Source organism: Peromyscus eremicus, chromosome 2, assembly GCF_949786415.1.
Source record: "Peromyscus eremicus chromosome 2, PerEre_H2_v1, whole genome shotgun sequence".
Taxonomy (NCBI): Eukaryota; Metazoa; Chordata; class Mammalia; order Rodentia; family Cricetidae; genus Peromyscus; species Peromyscus eremicus.
In genome coordinates this window covers 78,089,034-78,111,978 of record NC_081417.1, presented here as the reverse complement: position 1 = coordinate 78,111,978, position 22,945 = coordinate 78,089,034, and the positions used below count along the sequence as shown (strand labels likewise).

The 22,945-nt window shown below is 36.4% G+C and overlaps 1 protein-coding gene across 1 annotated transcript in view; it reads left to right on the top strand.

The window, feature by feature from the left end:
• The window catches only part of Ecpas (Ecm29 proteasome adaptor and scaffold), a 123,498-nt gene that overhangs the window by 55,445 nt on the left and 45,108 nt on the right, over positions 1–22,945 (top strand). Inside the window, exons 10-19 of the mRNA XM_059254400.1 lie at positions 8,160–8,245; positions 8,677–8,755; positions 11,227–11,276; positions 12,343–12,409; positions 12,501–12,623; positions 15,383–15,486; positions 17,340–17,463; positions 18,903–18,983; positions 20,024–20,246; positions 20,934–21,025. Of these exons, the coding sequence (XP_059110383.1) occupies positions 8,160–8,245; positions 8,677–8,755; positions 11,227–11,276; positions 12,343–12,409; positions 12,501–12,623; positions 15,383–15,486; positions 17,340–17,463; positions 18,903–18,983; positions 20,024–20,246; positions 20,934–21,025 (1,029 nt within the window). The remainder of the gene's footprint in view (positions 1–8,159; positions 8,246–8,676; positions 8,756–11,226; positions 11,277–12,342; positions 12,410–12,500; positions 12,624–15,382; positions 15,487–17,339; positions 17,464–18,902; positions 18,984–20,023; positions 20,247–20,933; positions 21,026–22,945) is intronic.

Below are 22,945 nucleotides of genomic sequence, written 5' to 3'. Positions count from 1 at the left end.
ATGTATTTGTGTGTGTGTATGTAATATTACCATCATAATTATGTAAGTGAAAACTCAGGCAGCGGGTGGTTCTGACTTTGTCTTTACAAAGTCCTTCACTTTTCTTTTGTGCTTAAAGATGATATTAACTCACACTGTTGCTTCTTGATTTAATGACTACAGAAGTCTTCTCCTCTGTCTCCTGGCCTATCCTCTGGCTCACATTTAGTCTGTCTTCTGTATTGACACCAAACTGTCTTTGCAGTGGGAAATTATTATACTGTGTTGGTAAAAGGTACAGATCCTTTTTTTTTTTTTTTTTTTTAATCTTTTATCTTTAACCACGTTATGACTACCTCAGCCCTCAAGGCAATTATTTGGGGGAATTGTGTTAGGGTTTCTATTGCTGTGAAGAGACACCACAACCATGGCAACTCTTATAAAGGAAAAACATTTAATTGGGGCTGGCTTATAGTTTCTGAGGTTTGGTCCATTATCGTCATGGCAGGTGGCATGCAGGCAGGCATGGTGCTAGAGAAGGACCTGAAAGTTCTACATCTTGATCCACAGGCAACAGGAGGTGAACTGTGTTTCACAGTGGGCGTAGCTTAAGCTTAGGAGACATCAAAGCTTGCCTTCCCACTATAGGATACTTCTTCACACAAGACCCACCTCCTAATATTGCCACTTGCTATGGGGACCATTTTCTTTCAAACCACCCCAGGAATCTAATTTATTTATGTTATTTCGTCCATGTTTAAATTGTGATAAAATGTGCTTGAAATTTACCATCTTGATCATTTTAATATGCAGTTCACTGGCTTTAAAAAAAAGTCCCATTGTTACAATTCTGTTCATCTTGCAAAATTCAAACTCTTCTTATAAAACATTGTCATTTTTCTTTTTTTTTTTTTTTTTTTTTTTTTTTTTAAAGATTTATTTATTTATTTTGTATACAGCATGTATGACTGCAGGCCAGAAGAGGGCACCAGATCTCATTACAGATGGTGGTGAGCCACCATGTGGTTGCTGGGAATTGAACTCAGGACCTCTGGAAGAGCAGTCAGTGCTCTTAACCTCTGAGCCATCTCTCCAGCCCCCATTGTCATTTTTCTTATGTCTTGCCAACCACTATTCTGGTTTTCATCTCTGTGAATTTGATTTCTCTAAGGACTTCCCATAAGTGAAATTATACAGTATTTGTTTTTAGTGACTTGCTTATTTCACTCAGTATCATATCATTGAGGTCTATCTGCTGTAGCATGTGTCAGGATTTCATTTTTTTCTAAGAATGAATGTCTCATTCCTCTGTTTGGATCCTTGGCATACCTTACGTTTTACCTTTCATGAATAATATTGACAATTTCTCTGTGTCCTGGCAGCTGCTCCCAAATAACCACATTGGGACTTATTAATTATAAATGCTCAGCCAGTAGCTAAGGCTTGTTACTAGCTAACTCCTACATTTTAAATTAATCCATATTTCTTATCTATGCTCTGCCATGTGGCTTGGTATCTCTTCTCAGTACAACAAGTTCATTTCTCCATATCCATATCTCCTTGCAGTTCTCAGACTCCTCCTCTTCTTCGTGCTCTGTTTTTGTCTGCAAGTACCACCTAATGTCTACCTACCCAACTATTGGCCAGCCAGCTTCTTTATTAACCCAATCACAGTGACATATATTCACAGTGTAAAGGAATTTCCCCCTTTTTCTCTAATTAAAAAGGAAGGTTTTTTTTTTTTTTTTTTTTTTTTTTTTAAGCTGAGGACTGAACCCAGGGCCTTGAGCTTGCTAGGCAAGTGCTCTACCAATGAGCTAAATCCCCAACCCCGGAAGGTTTTAACTTTAACATATTAAAATAATATATAACAAAAAGTTGTCAAGTAAGAATTACAGTTACATTTTTATTTGACAAAATAGAGAAAATAATCTATCAGCTGTCTTCTCCTATAGAGTTCAGAGTTTCATACCTAACTTACTTTTTACCATGATTATGGAGGACTATAACTGTAACTGTCTAGTCTTCACCCCCATGAAGGACCTGAGAAGGATATAATATTACCCAATTAAACAGGAAGTGCAAAGCAAGTGACTTTCAGAACTAAGAGATGACAGAAAAAGCTGGTTGCCTGGATAGTCACCCAGAGTTCTTTTCTAATGTTGGGGTATCCATCTTTAGCCTATAGGCCTAGTATATCTGACAGACATTTTTGAGAAGCAAGGAATTTTGAAGTACTGCCCTACCTTGTTTTGACAAAGTTTGGCGTCACTGTTTTTTGTTTTTGTTTTTTCTTTTTTCCTTTTTCTTTCTTTCTTTCTTTTTTTTTTTTTTTTGCATCCTGCTGGTCCAGTTTGGACAGTATATTGTCAGCAATTGAGAAAAGGGCAGTTTCTTTGCCCAAATGACTAGCTTTTGCTATAACGAAAACAAAATCCATACAGAGTTTCTTCAATACACATTATCTTCTTTTGAAGTACATTGGTGCTGTCAAGAGCAGATGTGTCTCACTGTCATGAAAAACCTTAGGTTATTAAACATATTAAATGCCATATTCTGTAGGTCTTTGAAGTTTTTGAAGATTGTGTCTATCTAAATACATTAGTGTATGACATTAAAAACATACTTAACATGACTCTAAGTTTGACTATTAATCTGTATTTCTTAATTTTACATTACTTTTTTTTTTTTTTTTACCGGAGCTGAGGACCGAACCCAGGGCCTTGTGCTTGCTAGGCAAGTGCTCTACCACTGAGCTAAATCCCCAACCCCTTTTTTTGTTTTTTTAAGACAGGGTTTCTCTGTGTAGCTTTGCACCTTTCCTGGAACTCACTCTGTAGCCCAGGCTGGTCTTGAACTCACAGAGATCTGCCTGCCTCTGCCTCCGAGTGTTGGAATTAAAGGCTTGAGCCACCACCCCCCACACTGTACATTACATTTTTAAATGAGCTGCAAAACACAATATCCTAAACAAGAGTAGAAATATACATACAGTATAACAAAATTAACTTTAAATTTGTATCAGTATACCAAAATTCATACCAATGTAGAAAGAATACTTTAATATTAATAGTTGTTTCTTGGATTAAAGTAGATTCAATAATCTACCTTTTTTCCCTATCATTCCTATATTATATCCCTCTTTTTTCCTTTAGAAAGAGATCTTTAAATTCAACTCTTTTGTTTACCTTTTTTTTTCTGACTATGACCAATAACAACTTTTAACCAACCCCCCTAAACAATGACAAACATTCATAATCCATTGAATAACAAAACCCCACCCATATCTCATCTTTATATCCTGACTGCAATTTTCCCTCCCTCCTCTCCTCCCAGTTCCTTCCCACCATCTCTCTCTTGCCCCCTGACATCCACGCGTGCTCTGTTTCTATTCAGAAAAGGGCAGGCCTCTCATGGATACCAACCAATCATGGCATATCAAGTTGTAGTAAGATTAGGCACCTCTTCTTGTATTAAGGCTGGGCAAGGCAATCTAGTATGAGGAATAGGTTCCAAAAGCTGGCAGAAGAGTCAGAGATAGCCCCTGCTCCCACTGTTAGGAATCCCACAAGAAGATCAATCTATACAACTGTAACATACATGCAGAGGGCCTAGGTCAGTCCCATGCAGGCTCCCTGGTTGTCAGTTCAGTCTTTGTGAACCCCTATGAGCCCAGGTTAGTTGGTTCTGTGGGTTTTCTTGTGGTGCCTTGACACCACTAGGTCCCACAATCCTTCCTCCCCTCTTCCTTGGGATTGTCTGAGCTCCTCCTAATGTTTGGCTGTGGGTCTTTGAAGTGTGGATCTAATTAGTCTTAAGAAAAACCTGGAGTCAGATATTAGGGTGAAAGCTGAAAGATCAGAGAAGCAGAACAGCCAGTCACCAGAGAGTGCTTACCTCTATGAAATCTCAGACCGAATGCTGAGATCCTATCTCTACAAACCTCAGACTCATTAGGCTGATTCTGTCTCCACCTGTTTTATATTCCTGTATCCACCTCCCTACTGCTGGGATTAAAGGCGTGAACCTCTACTGGCACTGTTTCTCTTTTAGACTGGTTGGCCTTGAACTCCTGATCTTCCTGCTTCCTCCTCTCAAGTGCTGGGATTAAAGGTGTGTGCCACCACTGCTTAGCCTCTATGGTTAACTAGTGGCTAGCTCCGCCCTCTGATCTCCAGGCAAGTTTTGTCAGAACACAAACAAAATACCATACAACAGGTCTTTAGATGTTTCCATAAGTTGCTGAATGAAGCCTCTCTGATGACAATTGGGCCAGGCTCCAATCCCTGAGTATAGCAGAATATGGTTAGACATCATAACATTTATATATATATATATATATATTGCCAGTCATGTTTGGTTCTATCCTAGGTCTCTGGACCATCTAGCCTCTGGGTTCTGGTACTCCAGGCAGTGTCAGGGATGAGCTTCCTCTTGTGGCATGGGTCTCATTCATTGGTTGGCCACTCCCACAATTTCTGTGTGATCTTTACCCCAGCACATCTTGTAGGCAGGACAGAATGTAGGTTGAAGGTTATGGGCCTGGGTTGGTTTCTCAGTCCCTTCGTTGGAAGTCTTGCCTGGTTACAGGAAATGGCCAGTTCAGGCTATGAATCCCCTGTTGCTAGGAGTCTTAGCTGGAGTCATCCTTACAGATTCCTGGGAATTTCCTTTGCACTAGGTTTCTACCTCAGTCGAAAATGCGTCCCCCCTTTCCAGTTGTATCTTCCAGTAATCCCCCCGTTTATCTCCCTCACCTGACCCCTCCTGTTCCTGTCCTCACCTGTCCACAGTCCACCTGTGAAATCTATTCTATTTCCCCTTCCCAGGGAGATCCATTCAACACTCCCTGAACCCTCCTTGCTATCTAGCATCTCTGGGGCTGTGGATTGTAGTATGGTTATCCTATACTTCACAGCTAATGTCCACTTATAAGTGAGTACATACCATGTTTGTCTTTCTGGGTCTGGGTAACCTCACTCAGGATGATTTTTTTCTATTTCCATCCATTTGCCTGCAAATTTCATGATGTCATTTTTTTTTTAATTTTTAAATTTATGAACATTATTGTTTTGCCTGCATGTATGTCTGTGTGAGGGTGTCAGATCCCCTGGAACTGGAGTTACAGATAGTTGTGAGCTACCATGTGGGTGCTGGGAGTTAACCAGGGTCCTTTAGAAGAGCAGTCAGTGCTCTTAACCTCAGAGCCATCTCTCCAGCCCAATGTCATTGTTTTTAACAACTGAGTAATACTCCATTGTGTAAATATCCTTCAGTTGAAGGACATCTAGGTTGTTTCCAGTTTCTGGCTCTTATGAATAAAACTGCTATGAATATAGTTGAGCAAGTATCCTTGTGGTATGATAGAGCATCCTTTGAATATATGCCCAAGAGTAGTATAGTTGTGTCTTGAGGTAGATCGATTCCCACTTTTCTGAGAAACTGCCATATTGATTGGAAAGATTATTCTTAATGCCTCCCCCCAAATGTTTATACTGTTCCTAAAGCTACTGCCAGTATTTTAACAATAACTGTGGGTTTATCAGTTAGCACTGAGTATCTGGTTTTATAATTGCTACTATGCTACTTCTACAAGAGGTATTTTAAAGCATTGGTATCAGATATGATAGTCATAATCTTAGTGAGTTTATAATAGAAATTCTTCACATTAAAAATGAAACAGGCTGGCAAGGTGTCACAGTGTGTAAAGGTGCTTGCTGCTGAGCCTGACAATATGAGCTCAATCCCTGGAACCCACATGGTGGAAGGAGAGACCTGACACTAAGTTGTCCTCTGATCTTCCACATACATGCCATGGAATGCCTTTGCCCAATAAATAAATATAAAATATTGAAAAGTGAGACAGGACAAAATACAATCCAGTGCTAGATTATTTTTGACTATGGTATTTTAAGAATCATTAATCTGATGTCTTAGGGCAAAATAATAGTACGAAAAGATTGATTGGATGCTGAAAATGAAAAGAATAAGATTTATGGTCTACATATAACATATAAGGAATTGTTGGTTCTTTTTTCCTGTTTAGAACAGAAGTGGCATATATATCTACTCAAAAGTATATCAGGGAAGAAGAGGCTCATCTGAATAGCAGCTCCAAGGACTATGTGACTGATGGGGGACAAGAAAGGCAGGATAAACTGTTTAGTAGAATGATAATCCTGTCATTAGAAATGTATACTGGCTGGTTTTGTGTGTCAACTTGACACAAACTGGAGTCATCAGAGAAGAAAGAGCCTCAGTTGAGGAAGTGCCTCCATGAGATACAGCTGTAAGGCATTTTCTCAATTAGTGATCAATGTGGGAGGGCCCATGGTGGGTGGTGCCATCTCTGGGCTAGTAGTCCTGGGTTCCATAAGAAAGCAGGCTGAGCAAGCCATGGGAAGCAAGCCAGTAGTAAGCAGCACCCTTCATTGCCTCTGCATCAGCTTCTGCCACCAGGTTCCTACCCTGTTTGCATTTCTGTCCTGACTTCCTTTGGTCATGAACAGCAATACAGAAATGTAAGCCAAATAAACCCTTTTCTCTCCAACTTGCTTTTTGGTCATAGTATTTCATTACAGCAATAGAAACCCTAACTAAGACAAAATAGGAATATAAGAAAAAGAATACTTAGGGAAGATGGGCGATGAGTTTTGAAGCTGGACTTAATTTCAAAACACAGAATTATTAGAAATAATGTCTAAACCTTATGGGATATATGAATATTTGGTTTAAAACTTCAGACAGCTGCTTACGTGTGTACTGTCTTAATCAGAATGCTCAGAACCCTACCTGGGAAATGGTGCTTGGAGACTGATAGCAAAGATTATCTGTGGCATTTTTTCCTGTTTATGGAAATAGGACAGATGTGAAATTATTGTAATGTTACAGTGCCCACTTTATACCAGACATGGGGAATTCATCTAGAGGAATGTAATGGACACACAAACACCAAGGTGTAGACTGGAAAGATACTGCAGTAGAAGCCTATGCCCACCAGATAGTGGAAGCACAAGGGAGTATGTGCTCAGTGGAAAGAGGTGGGATCTGGAACACTTCAGATACAGTGGTGCGCTGTAGTGAATAACAGAACATGTGGAGATGTTCACTAGGCTTAAAGGGAAAGGGAGTCTGCTGGGTAGAAGCAGTATCACAAGTGAGACCGAGCCATGAAAACTGTATTTAAGGAGCTACAGTCTTTTGTTGGAGTACAAGATGTGGGAAAAATGATGACAAGAGAGGAAAAAACTCCTAACTTTTCACCATTTACTCTGAACATAACAGAAGAGTACCAGCCTCTGTATTCTTTTTTTTTTTTTTTTTTCTTTTTTCTTTTTTGGAGCTGAGGATTGAACCCAGGGCCTTGTGCTTGCTCGGCAAGCTCTCTACCACTCAGCTAAATCCCCAACCCCTAGCCTCTGTATTCTAAACTTCATCTATTATTTTAGTCTTCACAATGTTGCTATGAGGGAGGTGTTATTAAAATTTGTTAAAAAGTAAAACAAAAACAAAAAAACCATTGCATCAGTAGGATGGCTCAGCAGATAAAGGTGCTACTACATCTGAGAACCTGAGTTGAATCCCTGGAATCTACAAGTCACTGGAGTGAGTAGAATAGAGAACTCACTCCAGTGACTTGTTCTTTGGCCTCCAATAATGTGCTTTAGCACATGGGATTTTATCTCTCAGCCTTGGCTTAATTTTCTTTTGGTGGTAGTAAATGGAGGTATATTCTACAAGTAATCCTAGCTGAGTAAGTATTCTGAAACTTAAAAAACTTTATAAATTCCTAATTTATATTATTATCATTGTTGTATATATAAATAATGTGGTAGCTTTTAAAATTGGTCAACTAGTGGTTTTTGTTTTTGTTTTGTTTTGTGTTTTTGGTGTTTTGAGACAGAGTTTCTTTGTGTGGCCCTGGCTGTCCTGGAACTCACTTTGTAGACCAGGTTGGCCTCAAACTCACAGAGCTCCGCCTGCCTTTGCCTCCCAAGTACTGGGATTATAGGTGTATGTTACCATTCCTGGCCAGCTAGTGTTTGTCATTATAAAAGTTGTATTAATTTTGAAGAGTAGGGTGTAGTGCAGAGGTCTGTTGTTGAATCTTGACTACAATTTGAAAAATGCCAGATTGTTATTTGTTAATTGGTGTCTTTGATTTTGTTTGTTTTATATAGGTGGTGTATGATGGACTCTTTGGTACAAATACAAATTCAAAGTTAAGAACATTGTCCCTGCAATTTGTACATCACATTTGTATAACGTAAGTTTTATTTTATTTTTTAACTAATTAATTATTCATTTTGTAGAATAATCAAGTTTTAGGTAGTTTTCTTTCCTCTTTCCTAAAAAACAATCATGTTTGTTTATTTTAGAGAGATTCCATTCTTTAAGATTTATTTTTATTATTTTAAAAATTATGCAAATATGGGTGTGTATGTGTGTGATGGTTCCTGCAGAGTACAGAAGAAATCATTAAATCTTCTGGAGCTGGAGTAGCATGTAGTGTGTACGTTGCCCAATATAGGTATTGAGAACTAAATCAGGCTTCTCCAGAAGAGCAGTACAAGCGTTTACTGCTGAGTCATTTCTGTAGAAAGTTTCAGTTTTTATATATTGCTTAACTTCATTTGTTGCTAATATTTTAAGAGACCATCTGAAAGGATACCTTGATTTTTATTTTTGTTTTTAAAGCTGCCCAGAAATCAAGATTAAGCCACTAGGTCCTATGCTTTTGAATGGTCTCACTAAGCTAATAAATGAATATAAAGAGGTAAGTGACATGTCTTTTAAATTTTAATATTTATAAGGTATTTAATGTAATAAATCTCCCAGGCCCACCTATTGGTATAGTGAATGTTTGGTATTGACCTTAGTTTGTTAACATTTTTATTTGAAATGATGACAATTTCATATACTGTAGCTAGAGTTTTCCTGCCTGGCCCACAGTCAGGACAAATCTCTGTCACCCACCAGTCCCACAGCCGCTCAGACCCAAGCAAGTAAACACAGAGACTTACATTGCTTACAAACTGTATGGCCGTGGCAGGCTTCTTGCTAACTGTTCTTATATCTTAAATTAATCCATTTCCATAGATCTATACCTTGCCACATGGCTTGTGGCTTACCGGCGTCTTCACAAGCTGTTTGTCATGGTGGCGGCTGGCAGTGTCTCCCTCACCCAGCTTCCTGTTCTCTCAATTCTCCTCTCTGTTAGTCCCGCCTATACTTCCTGCCTGGCCACTGGCCAATCAGTGATTTATTTATTGACCAATCAGCAACACATTTGACATACAGACCATCCCACAGCAATATACTGTTGCCGTTTTTTGCCTTTTAAAGAAATAATTGTTAAAACCGATAACATCTTTAAGGATGTCATCCCTTCTTTAAGCTATGTGCAAAAGCAAATACATTTTATGCTACTTGTCCGTCCTATGTAAAATTGAAATTAAATTAATTTTATGTTGTATTTATATCTGGAATTATTTGGAGTTGACTTGTACTGGGAAATAGTATTAATTTTTAAGATTTTACTAATTTACAATTTTATCAAATACACATTCAGTAAATTTTTGATTCTGTAAAATAAGTGTTATCAGAATTTCCTGGATTGTAGAATTTCAGAGTCTGATTTTCTTTGCTATATTTTCTCGTTATCTCATATTTCTTGAGAATATGCTAAACAGAATAGATAAAGTATTAAGTCTAGCTAGCATTGAATTTTTCAGGCTTTGTTAAACATGAGTCCATCTTTGCAGTAGTACAGGGAGATCAGTATCTGAAGTTAGGGTTGAATTTGCATCCTAGGTCTATTCTTTGATAAACTACTCAAGTTATTTGGACTCTTGCTTGTCAGAAAAAGGGATAAATTACCTTATTGTATTCTTCTAAAATGAAATGAGTAAACACACAAAGTGGTTTAATATAGTCAGGGCACATTAGATATTACAGGTGAAAACTATTGATTTGTTATACACTTGGAATCTAGGTTTTTTTCTTCCATTGAATAATGCTTACCTGGTTTTTAAAGTATAATAACATGTGTATTTGTTTTGTTTTTGAGACAAAGTTTCTCTGTGTAGCCCTGGCTGTCTTGGAACTTGCTTGTAGACTAGCCTGGCTGGCCTAAAACTAAGAGATTAGCCTGCCTCTGCCTTTGGAGTGCTAAGATTGAAGGTGTGCACCACCCCTGCCTGGCCATTTTTTTCCTTTAAGGTTTAATAATTTTTTTAGCATTATTTTATGGCATAGATTATGTGATAATCAGATGCTTTAGAATAGTTGGTAGAAATAAAAATGCTTTTGGACTTTTGGAGAGAAACTGTATATTTCAAAATAGATTTTAGGTGGGTCCAACCCTGTGGCCTAAGTTAGGTTTGAATGTAGCGCAACCCAAAATCATGAATTTACTTAAAACATTTTTTGTGTGTTTTTTATTTGTGTGTGTGTGTGTGTGTGTGTGTGTGGTATATCAGCCTTCTTCCCTTCTTCCCCTAACCCCCTTCTTATAATTCGATTGCAAAGTTTAGGTGACATCATGTTTCTGTGTCAGTAGGTTCGACATGACTGGCCCAGTCCAGATAAAACACAGTACCTAATCTTACTTCCAGGTGTCATTTACATATCTTCCCAACAGATGTGTCACTAGAGTTGGCTGTTCAGATGTTGGAGGCTGAACTCTAGGTTAAATGGACAAAGTTTATCTGACAGTTTTACTGTGTTCTGAGTAATGCCGACTCTCAGTTTTTGTGAAACTTTAAAGCTCTATATTTTTGGTGGAGGCCACTGTTTTCTATAATGACTCTGACCTACTTAATTTGTTATGGTGTAAGAAATAAAAAGAAGCCACTTACTTTATTACTGGTATTTAGAAAATTGTACTTATGCTTATTACAGTTTTGTTGGGGAGGGAATATGTCTCTCAGAGCAGGGATAATTTCCCAATAAGCCCAAGTGTATTGAAGATTAATTTTGGTGTTTGCAGGATACTTGATATTGAAAACACCCTAAAGTTAGTGCCAGATAAGAGAAATCTTTCATGTGTGACCACTGTATTTTGGAGTGAGTTAAAGAAGATTTTGTTTGTATTTTCTTTTGTTCTGAGTTTGGACATTTTATTGTTGTGGCATTATTATGTAAGATAGCATGAGTGAAAAGCAAAATAATACATGTGATTGTGGCAAAAGCATTTGCTGTTTATTGTATTTTTTGTCTGATTTTTATTCCTTTTTTAATTTTAAGGACCCTAAACTGTTGTCAATGGCATATTCAGCTGTTGGAAAACTCTCCAGGTGAGTAATGTTTTTTCTATCTTTTTAAATTTTTTCTGTGAAAGATATCTGTTGAAAATTGAGAAAAATTTATCTGGCATTAACAATAGATGGAGAATAATTTACTATGATTCTGACAGAAAATGTATTTTATGGCAACGGGCTGTTTAGAAATGTCTTCTTTTTACAAAAGATAGGAGTCATTTAAAAGTTTGCCTTTGAAAATACATTACAATATCAAATGTAATCTTGAAATTAGGTTTTAAACTGAATTATGTCAAAAGAGGTTACCATTATGGTTGTATAATGAATTATACTATAGACATTAAGTTAACCTTAAGTGTTCCTGTTGCTTCTTATCACTAAGCCTTATAATCTCATCTGATACTACTTATGAGTGTGAATGATCCTGTTTTTAAAGATATATGTTTCCCTCTGCTCAAGATGATTTTGTGATTCCAATTTCTTCTGGTATCATCTTCCTTCATTTCAAACTGAAGGGAAAAAAAAAAGAGATGAAATGTTTTCACTGGTCCTATTGTGTTGCTTTGGTACCAAACATAGGCTATATGTTGCTCTTCTCTGATGTGAAGGGAAAACACTTCAGAGTTCAGAAGAAAGTGACTCTAGATCAGCTTACAAGCACAGGGTTGTTCAGACTCTATCCCTTTATATAGTAGCATGAAGTAGCAAGGCCTCTTACTATGGCAGATTTTCATTTAAATTACAATTTAGTATCTCTTTCCTTCATGTGAAAGTCTGGAATGTTAACTGAGTGCATGGAATGTTATAGAAGGAATACCCGGAAATATGTATATGTGTGTGTGCGTGTGCGCACGTGTGTGTGTGTGTGTGTGTGTGTGTGTGTGTGTGTGTGTGTGTGTGTTAATGAAGGATTATTTATATAACTGAAAAATAATCACTTTAAAAAATACTTGGCTCCTGGAGAAAGTAACCTAATGATACTGACATTGTATTCAGTGTTGTAAAAATGTGAGCTGAGGAATGTTTGTATATAGTTTTCATTTTCTACCCCTTTTCATCCCATGGAAATTTGTGATAATGATATTCTTACATTCTCTTATAGTCGAATGCCCCATTTATTCACTAAGGATATAGCTCTTGTGCAACAGCTTTTCGAAGCCCTGTGTAAGGTAGGAAAACATACTGTTAAGTTTATACTTCTGCATGGATACTTTCCTGGAAGTCAGCTGGGAGGGAATACCATTTTTACTGTCTTTACAGGAAGAGCCTGAGACTCGACTTGCCATTCAGGAAGCATTATCTATGATGGTTGGAGCATATAGTACCTTAGAAGGAGCACAGAGAACTTTAATGGAGGCACTTGTAGCTTCATATTTAATAAAGGTAGGCCCCAGCTATGTGAATGACAATGGCTAATAGTATATACATTTTGCATTAAATTTTTTAAAGTTTGTAAGTATAGATTGTACATATTTAAGGAGTACAATTTTTCAGTATGTGTATACAATTATATACTATTCAAATCAGGATAAACTAAAAATCCCTTTTTTTTTTTTTTTTTTTTTTTTTTAAATACTCAATACTTTAGTATCTTCTATGTACTGGGACACCAGAACTTATTTTTTGTATCTAACTCATTTGGTACCTGTAGACCTACCTTTCTTTATCCATATCTGGTAACCACTGTTCCACTCTTAAATTCTGAGATCAACTTTTTTAGAAAGGTGTCTGTTAGAAAGACTACATAGGAGTCTAAAAGATAGGAAGTGAGATTGTGTGGCATTGTCTTTCTGTGCCTGTTTAACTTACCTTCTAGTCCCATCCATGTTGCTGCATATGACATTACTTTTTAAATTATTATTTTATAATTCTGAGGATTGAACCCAGGGTCTTACTCAGGCACATATTCTTCTACTGATCTATACCCTTATTGCCATATTGTATAGCTTTTAGAAGGAAATTTGAATTTCTTTTCTCTGTAAAACTTTGAATATTAAGGGGTACATTTACTGGTTTACATTTATGACTTATGATCAGTTTTAATTCTTTATGTTGGAAATGTGGTTTTGGGTTGAACTATGCACTGTGATGCTTATATTTAAGCTTCTGTGTAGGACACCTGTTCTTTTTTTTTTTTTTTTTTTTTTCTTTTTATTTTTCGAGACAGGGTTTCTCTGTGTAGCTTTGTGCCTTTCCTGGAACTCGCTCTGTAGCCCAGGCTGGCCTCGAACTCACAGAGATCCGCCTGGCTCTGCCTCCCGAGTGCTAGGATTAAAGGCGTGCGCCACCACCCCCCGGCGGACACCTGTTCTTAATGCTTCGTCTTCTAAGCTGGAAGTGCTTGTCTTTATAGCTTCTAGCTGACCACTTTAGTCCATTGGAGTAGAGTTCTATGGTTATCACTGTTAGACAAATGCTGAAAGAAAGACAAGCTACGTTTGTCAAAATGAGTCTGTAGGAAGAAAGCCAGTCCATCATACATGGTCTTCCTTCACCTTTTGCTTTTCATGGGAGTATCTATAGGAGAATTTAGAATATCTACAGGCATATATATAATCTACAAGCATATATATATATATATAACATATATGTATATATATAAAACATGTAATAAGTAATAAAACATTGAATTTTTGCCTTAATTAGTTCTTTGTCCTCCATTTCTAGAAATAGAGGAGATTGGGAAAGGTAATTATTCAAAAATACTGGTGAGATTAATAAATGTGTTTTTCTTAAATTAGACTGACATGATATAGTCATGTGATGGAATTCTTAGAGGTTCAGAAAAGCATCTGGTGTCTATTGAAATATGAAGAGCAAATTGTACCATTATATACATTTAGATTCCTGTTTTCAAATGCTCCTGGAGTCTTGTTTATGTGGTTAATGATCTTATAGGGAATGACTTAGACCTATCTGGAAGTTCATTAGAATAGAACACTTGAAATTTTTCCAGATAACTTTATGAGCAAAAGTGATGGATGTATAATGCCTTGTAGATACTGGTTCTCCTCACATAAATGAAAACATATAGCAGTATTACCAAGCCAAAGATAATTTATTTTGTTTTCATAGACTACTTTTAATGCAACCAAACCTTAGGTTAAATTACATAATTTAAACTAGTCTTTAATATCATTCTTTTTGTAGCTCAGGGAATGTAAATAGCATGAATTCCAGAAGAATAAGGCATATATTTTTTAATTTCTCTCATATTTCACTTAGGTTTGTGACTAGAGGAATATATTGGGGGAAGGTACTTAAAAGTAAACCTTTAGCATCAGTAAATTCTCAAACTGGTCAATTTCATAAGTTATTAAACTAAATTAAGGGAGTATATTTGCATAGTTGAGTTTCTGTTCTCAAGTCATTATTAACTTCAGAACAAACTTGAGAAAGATGTATTTTTGTTGCAAAATTATAGTAAGTAAGGTCAGATTCTATTTCTTGCAAAACATCTGAATTTCACTTGTGTGACTAAGGGTTTGAAAGTTGGGGAGGCAAAGATAGTGATGAAAACCTCACAATGACCTTGGCTTCAAGTTTGGACTAGAAATGTGTATGTACAGAGAGATTCTTTCTAGCTAGGATCTTTGTGCATCTTTGATCTATTTGCAAGATCCTTTTAGCTCATAAAAGTACTCATTAAGTAATGTCAAAGACTTCTAAGCAGCATGATTCGAGATCTTTTTTTTTTTTTTTTTTTTTTTTTTTTCGAGACAGGGTTTCTCTGTGTAGCTTTGCGCCTTTCCTGGAACTCACTTGGTAGCCCAGGGTGGCCTCGAACTCACAGAGATCCGCCTGGCTCTGCCTCCCGAGTGCTGGGATTAAAGGCGTGCGCCACCACCGCCCGGCTATGATTCAAGATCTTAAGTAGGGCTACTGGTGTAGTTCAGTGGTAGAGCTTGTGCATAGTGTGTGAGGCCCTGGATTCTATCTCCAGCATTCGTTGTCCTCCCAAAAGAGAGCTCTTGAATGTATCTTGATTTTTATTGGTTTAGGCATGTGTTTATTGATATGTCAAATTTGAATTGTGTACAATTAGGTTGACTTAGGAATGGATTGAGATGCTGATAATTGAATTCTTTTTTTTGGGGGGGTGTGGATGTCTGTTTTTTTTTTTGTGTGTGTGTGTTCAATAGCCTGAAGTTCAAGTTCGGCAAGTTGCGGTGAAATTTGCCAGCACGGTGTTTCCCTCAGATCATATACCTTCCAGATACTTGCTGCTACTAGCCGCAGGAGACCCGTAAGTTTAAAAAGATGTCAATTTGAATTTCAGTTAATTAAGTATATTTTAAAATTACTAAAATTTATGTTGGTTGCAAAGTTGGCTTATGAAATTTAGAAGTAATTTATTAAGGAGTTAAAAGTGTATTCTTTCAGGTGACCTATAGTCATATAACTATATATTTATATTGAATTAGCATATATATCTATAATATATGACAAATAGATAATATAGATAGAAAAATTCTTATGAAATAGTCAAATGTAAATAAAGCAAACCTCATAATTGTATAAATAATATACTTAGATATATAATTATATAGAGAGGTCTTCTATAGGAGAAAAAAAGAAAAAAAATTAATGTCTTTGATTGCTCAATATACATACTGTAATACTACATTTTGTTAATGGAATATTTTGTATCTAATATGTTAAGATTTTGAAATAAAGTTTGCATATATATACTAGTGAATTACATTACTGCAATTCTAAAGTGTATTTTTAAGGTGACTAATGTGCTACCTAATACGCTAATGAGGCACCTTTTTTCATCATTTAAATATTTCTAAAATTGAAAAATGATCTTAAGCCATTATGTAAATATAATAAAATATGTGTGTGCATATTATAACAAATTTATCAAACTTATTATCTCTTTCATAGTCATTGACAGCTTAACATGTGTGAAGTACTCTAATATCTGCCAAAATATATGGTTTTTGTATTAATCACTTTTTAATATTATTGTGTTTTAAAATTTCATTTATGGTGGAGCTCTAAATAAAATTAAGCTTCCTTTTATCATTTGAATATCCTTTCCATAAACTCGGTGGTCTGTTTAAAAAAATATGGGAAGTTAGTTGGTAACTGTTTGAGAATTTTAAGTATGCCTTTGGTATCTACCTTCAGTATGAATTGTATATTTTGCTATGATATTTTAACTAAGTTTGCTGATGACAGGCTCTGACTTTTGATTTCTGATCTTGATTTCCTTCTTAATAATTTGCATTTCAATTTGGCTCCAGTGGTTTTAGATTGTTAATCTTGTTTTTGTTGACCTGTTTTTTTTCTCCCTACCTTAAGTTTTTTAACTACATGCCACATATCCTAGTATCTGTGAGCTAAGGTAGCAATCAATTGATGTTAGAACAAGATTTCAATCCAGGAACTTAGTATTTTTATTTACACCACAAAACCCAACACACGACTAATTCAGTATTTCCCGTTTTTAGTTTATAAAAATGGTTCTGTTCAAGTGAGAAATCCTCTGGCAGTTCAAGGCTTTGCCGGCTTGTTCCTTCCTGTCACTGTCTAAGGTGCTCTTAGGAATTCAGGACCAGGTCAGAGGCAGTGGAGGAGGCCTGAGAAGAAGCAGAGCCGGGAGGTCATTTTCAGGTGTCCTGAAATAGAGTAGGCTTTATAGTTGTTTGTATTAATGCCATTTATTTACCAGGTTTTGTAGAATTGTAGACAAACTACCAAGAAGTGTCAGAATTGAGGTGGATATGTAGAACATAGGACACTACTGAGTTTTAATGTGTGTTGTAGTTGTTTGTGTTTTAGTTTTAATAAGAATAAAGCATACAAATAGATATTTACATAATGAATTACAGTAATTAATCTGTTTTGTTTATTCCCTGGGAGTAAAAGTTAAAGATGTAAGCCAAGTGAGTCTCCTGATCTCATTAAATCACCAAAAGGTTGTCATTTTTTATTTTACTTTGTATTTATTGCTTATCTAGCCAAAAATGTGCCCAGGACATTTTGTCAGAACTCTAGCTGTCAAATAAAGTTTCCGTTTCCATTCTTCTTCAAGTTATGACTGTCTAGTTGGCAAAGTTTATTTTTAATTCTTATTTGTCTTTCTAAAAGACGAGAAGAAGTCCATGGTGAAGCACAACGTGTATTACGATGTCTTCCTGGTAGAAACAAAAAGGAAAGCACTTCTAAGCAGATGCCATCTTTTCCAGAAATGGTGTATTACATTCAAGAAAAGGTAGGTTACTATAGGTAACTATAGGTTCGAAACATATGGTAGTTGATGGAAATAAAAATGATCATTTTAAAAGTAAAAATGCAGTAATTAAATATTAAATAGTATCATAGTATTTAAGATACATAGTAAGAGAGAGCTACAAAGTAAGGAGAGAAAAAAATTCCTACATACAATTGGTTTGTTTAGCTTAAATATGAATGATTTATAATTCTTTTAATGCTTGTCAGCATTTGAGTATGTTCAAAAAATTTTCCTTTGGTATGACATAGTTAAAAACATATCTTTAAAAAGATTGAGTTTACTTGTTTTGCTAGTTCTAGTTCCTCTTAAGGACACCAGTTGTCATAAATGTAAGGATGCTTTAGAGCAGTTCGGGGTTTTTCCACTATTATTATTCCATATTCTTTTGCAGATCTCTGCAGTGTTTCTGCAGCTCAATCAGAGCATTGGCAGTAGTAATCCTCAGCACTGACACTCCCACTTTTTACATTGGTGTTGTTTTGATTATGTTAGAGACTATCTATCATTTTGAGTGTGAGGGACATATGCAGCAGAACAATGTTTAGGAAAGACATATATAGATAGCTGTTTTTTGTTTTGTTTAGAAAAAGACAAAGAAAAGAAAATGTTTTGTTTAGAAAAGACAAATGCATGAGATGGAGAGGTAGCTAAGTGGTTAGGAGCATATACTGCTCTTGTAGTAGACCTGAATTTGATTTCTAGGACCTGTGTACAACTGTCTGTGGTTACAGATCCAGGGGATCCAATGCATCTGTCCTCTGTGGGGTCCTGCACTCCTGTGCACACACCCACACCCAGATACGCATGCATTCACATAATTTAAAATGATACAAACAAATCTGTGGGGCTGGAGAGGCTTAGCAGTTAAGAGCATTTGTTCTCTTGCAGACGACCTAGGTTTGGTTCCTAGCGTCCATATGATGCCTCACAATCGTTGTAACTACAGTTCCAGTGGATCTGACATTTTCCTCTGGTCCCCAAGGGTTGTGTATGCAAATGGTACACTTAGATACATTCAGGCAAAGCATGCATATACATAAATAAAAATAAGTCAGATGAAAGGGGCTGGAGAGATGGTTCAGGAGTTAAGAGCACTGGCTTTTCTTTGATAGGACCTAGTTTGATTCCTAGAATCCACATGATGGTTCACAACCTTGTGTAGCTCCAGTTCCAGGGGATATGATGTCCTCTTGTGGCCTCCACAGACACTGCATGAATATGATATACAGACACACATTCAGGCAAACACCCAAACACATACAGTAACATAACCTAAAAAAACCCCCAAAATCCCAAAAACCTGGAAGACAAATGCAAATCAACAATAGCAATATAGCTAGAAGTACAGTTATTTTCAGCTAAATAAGAGAACAATTTATTTCCAAAAATTTAATTTGTTTTGTGATCATTTTTGTTAGGCTTCCCATCGAATGAAAACTCCAGTCAAATACATGACTGGAACTACTGTCCTTCCATTTAACCCAGCAGCATTTGGAGAGGTAGGACTTTTGTGTCTTTCTGTAATGGCTATGAAAACTAACATCATGCCTAAGCTGTGTGTGAGCCTTTGCTTTATAGTAAACTCATATTATGGTATCATTGTTCTTTTAGGGTGTTTGTTTTGAAAAACAAGGCCCAGTATTTGGTAATTTGCTTTGTTTTAATTCATAGTTAACTCACTGAGGTTCCCTATTCACCCCCAACCCCTGTACCTGAATCAAACCTGGGGCCTTAGAAATGGCAGACAAGTACTGCTGAGTCACACCTCCAGATTCCCAGTCCCTAGGAACAGTCTCTATGACAGAACAAGGTGCTCTGCATTGGTTCTTGCCGGGCTTTAGTAGCAAGTTAGACTTGACTTTAAAGCCAGCATACTGTTGAAGTTGCTAGGGGTTTCTAGGTTAGAAGGCAAGAGAGGATTTATCACGTTTATTGAGAGGATTAATTTGTCACAGCTAAAGTGGATTTTATGTTTTAAATTACTGATTTGCACCAATTAAATTACTAATAATCTTCTTAGAGTAAGAAGATAGCCGGGCGGTGGTGGTGCACTCCTTTAATCCCAGCACTCGGGAGGCAGAGGCAGGCGGATCTCTGTGAGTTCGAGGCCAGCCTGATCTACAGAGCGAGTTCCAGGAAAGGCGCAAAGCTACACAGAGAAACCCTGTCTCGAAAAACCAAAAAAAAAAAAAAAAAAAAAGAGTAAGAAGGTGGCTAGGGGTGTAGCTCCTTGGTAGAGTGTATGCTTAGTGTCTGAAGGATACAGCTTCCTTCAGTCCCAGCATGAAGAAGAAAAAATAGTCAAGCCTTTTACTTTCACTAAAAAACCACATCTGGATTAGTGAAATCTTGTTCCACCTTTTGTTAAATTATGTTAATTTAGTTAGCATATTGAGTCCTGCTTCCTGGCTTCCATTAAGATTTTGTAATGTTTTATGAAGGAGGGTGGGGAAGTAAAATCTGAAAATTGTCACTCTGAGGAAGACGCCTCCACACCTGACTTTTTAAGAAGTTGGTAATTCTCATCCTTCTGGTTTAGATAGTCCTGTACTTGCGCATGTGCCTGGCTCATAGTGCAGGGGTGGTGCCCACCTCTCAGAGTTTGGCTGATATGCAAGATCACGCTCCAGCCATTGGACGGTACATTCGGACGTTAATGTCAAGCAGCCAGGCGACAGCTTCATCTTCTAATAAGAGTGGAGAGACCAACCCTATTCAGATCTACATTGGCCTGCTTCAACAGCTATTAGCAGGGGTTGGAGGTAGGAACTTCATCATACTAAGAAAAAGTATTAAAGCAATTAAAGCTAATTTTACCTTTCTCTTGAGTATTTTCACATCTGACTCCAATGGATAGGTTACAAACCATGGTCACACAGATGACTCTGGTTAAACTCACTGTGCCTCAAAATGTAATAAAAAGATATTAATTTGGGAAAGGGACTTGTAAGTAGGAAGTGGTTATATGTGTATGTGTGCAATAATAGGGATGAGAGAGAAATAAATAGAGAGTTGGGGGGGTACACTGATCAGAATATTATATATAATATAATATGTGAAATTGTCAAAAAGCAAATTCAATAAAAAGTATTAAAAAATTAAATTTTAGACTGCTAAGAATTTACAGCAAATCTATTCTAACCTTCTTGACTTCTGTAACTAAACATTAGCCATTGTTTACTTTCTAAACCTACCTGATTTATCCTTGATATATTTTTCATTTCAGAAACAAGGGTTAATGTAGATACATATTTTGTCTTTGGAAAGGAAGATGAAGAGCAGGGCATCCTTTTGATAACTGAATTGAATTCTATATTTAGAATTTAATTTTTCCACTTTTAGACTAGAATTTGTGTTTAAGCAGTAGCATTACATTTGAGAGAAATTTAGGGATTTCTGTAAATTCATTCTTTTTTCCAAAAGTTAAAATGGTTCTGATTCTTATTTAGGTTTGCCAGTCATGTACTGTCTATTGGAAGCTGTGTCAGTGTATCCAGAAAAATTGGCTACCAAATTTGTAGACAAAACAGAATGGATCAAGGTATGTCCTTCTGACATGTTTATTTCTCTAAGAATTCAGATATTTCAAACTTAATTGAAAGGTCTCTTTCTTCCTACCAGTCTTAATATGCCCTTTACTACTTTTAAGTCATTTAAAAATTTTCCCACAACCCAATACTTACTGGAAAACATGCAGCAAGGTCAACATCCCTCATGACCCATCTTGGTGATGCTGAGGGATGAATTCAAGAATCATCAGCTAAAAATATTTTTCTGCTTCAAAAAATATTTTATAATAATAGTAATATATATATATATATATTTTGAAAAACAGATTTCCATTGTGTATTTATTTGTCAATAAGACATTTCTTTTCTGTAATGTGTCATGCCTCCTTAAATCTTCTCCCTTTCCTCCTCTTCTCTTGCTTCTGACAAACACACAAATGATAGTAATAGTTTTATGGGGTGAAACATCTATGTTGCTTATGCATATATACACAAAACAATGAATTTAAAATATTTTCCTGCCGGGCGGTGGTGGTGCATGCCTTTAATCCCAGCACTCAAGAGGCAGAGCCAGGCAGATACTATTTAATACTATTTTCGTACAAAGAAATGTCTCATATAATTTTTTTATAGCAAAGAGGATTTATTGTATTTCATGGGAGAGTTTTAAGAGTGAGAAGTATATATTTCATATTTCCCAGATGTGGAAGACAAGTGTCTATAATTTTGATAATGCCCACCCTTCATGTGGGCAGTACTAAGTTATACTATCAGCTCAAGTGAGAGTGTTCTTTCATGATAACACCAAAGATATTATTATCAGGTGTAGCAAATAAAAATGTAAGTGAAATTAGAATTTTAAATTAGTCTTTTTAGTAAAAATATGGCTCATACAGTTGTATATATCTGTTGTGCTTTGTAATGGAATTCATTTTGGAAACTGTAGCTTGAATTATGGTAAAATCTACAGATTTTATCTTTAAATGTGAAAATAGGAATGTAGTTTGTCAAGAGAGTTTTGTATTTTTCTTGAAAAGATTTGGTCTCGTGAAAGTGCTTCTTATTTAAAAAGAGTTTTTATTCTTTGTAATTTCTAATTTAAACTGATCTTGTGAGTTTTGATCACATAATAGAAGGTAAATGCTTTTTATGATATGAGGAGAAACTAGACTATGAGTTTGATTCTAGGGCCTGTTATGTTGTGACCTATGAACTAAAAATATGGTTTGACTTTTACTTTTTATGATCTACAAGATAATAATGGTTTTCAATTTTTTTTGCCTTTTCGAGACAGCGTTTCTCTTTGTAGCCCTGGTTGTCCTAGAACTTGATGTGTAGACCAGGCTGGCCTTGAACTCGGAGTTCCACCTGCCTCTGCATCCTCAGTGCTGGGATTAAAGGCATGTGCCACCACCACCAGGCTCTGTTTTTCACTTTATTTGAAAAAAAAAAAAATTATGCTGGAGTTTGAAAACAGGGCTTTGCACATGGTAGGCAGGTGTTTTCCTCTGAACCACAACTGTAGCTCTTTTATATTTTAAAATAGTTGGGAAAAAAAAAAGACATCATTCCATGACATACAGACTATAGTTCTCATTTTAGTGGAACCCAGCTGTGTCCGTACCTTTTTGTGAACAATGGCAGAATGGAGTAGTCCCAAGAGTGACTAGATAGCCCATAGAGTCTTGATTTTTCACAGAAAAAAAAATTTTCTGATCTCTATTTTAAATCAGCTATATTTATTTTACCTGTTTTAATGAACATGCAACTAAGATTTTTGTTGTTGCTGTTGGTGGTGTTGTTGAGACAGGGTTTCTCTGTGTAACACCCCTGGCTGTCCTTCAACTTCCTTTGTAGACCAGGCTGGACTTGAACTTACAGAAATTTACCTGTCTCTGCCTCCCAAGTGCTGGGATTAAAGGCACACAGTACCACCGTCCAGCTAAGATTTT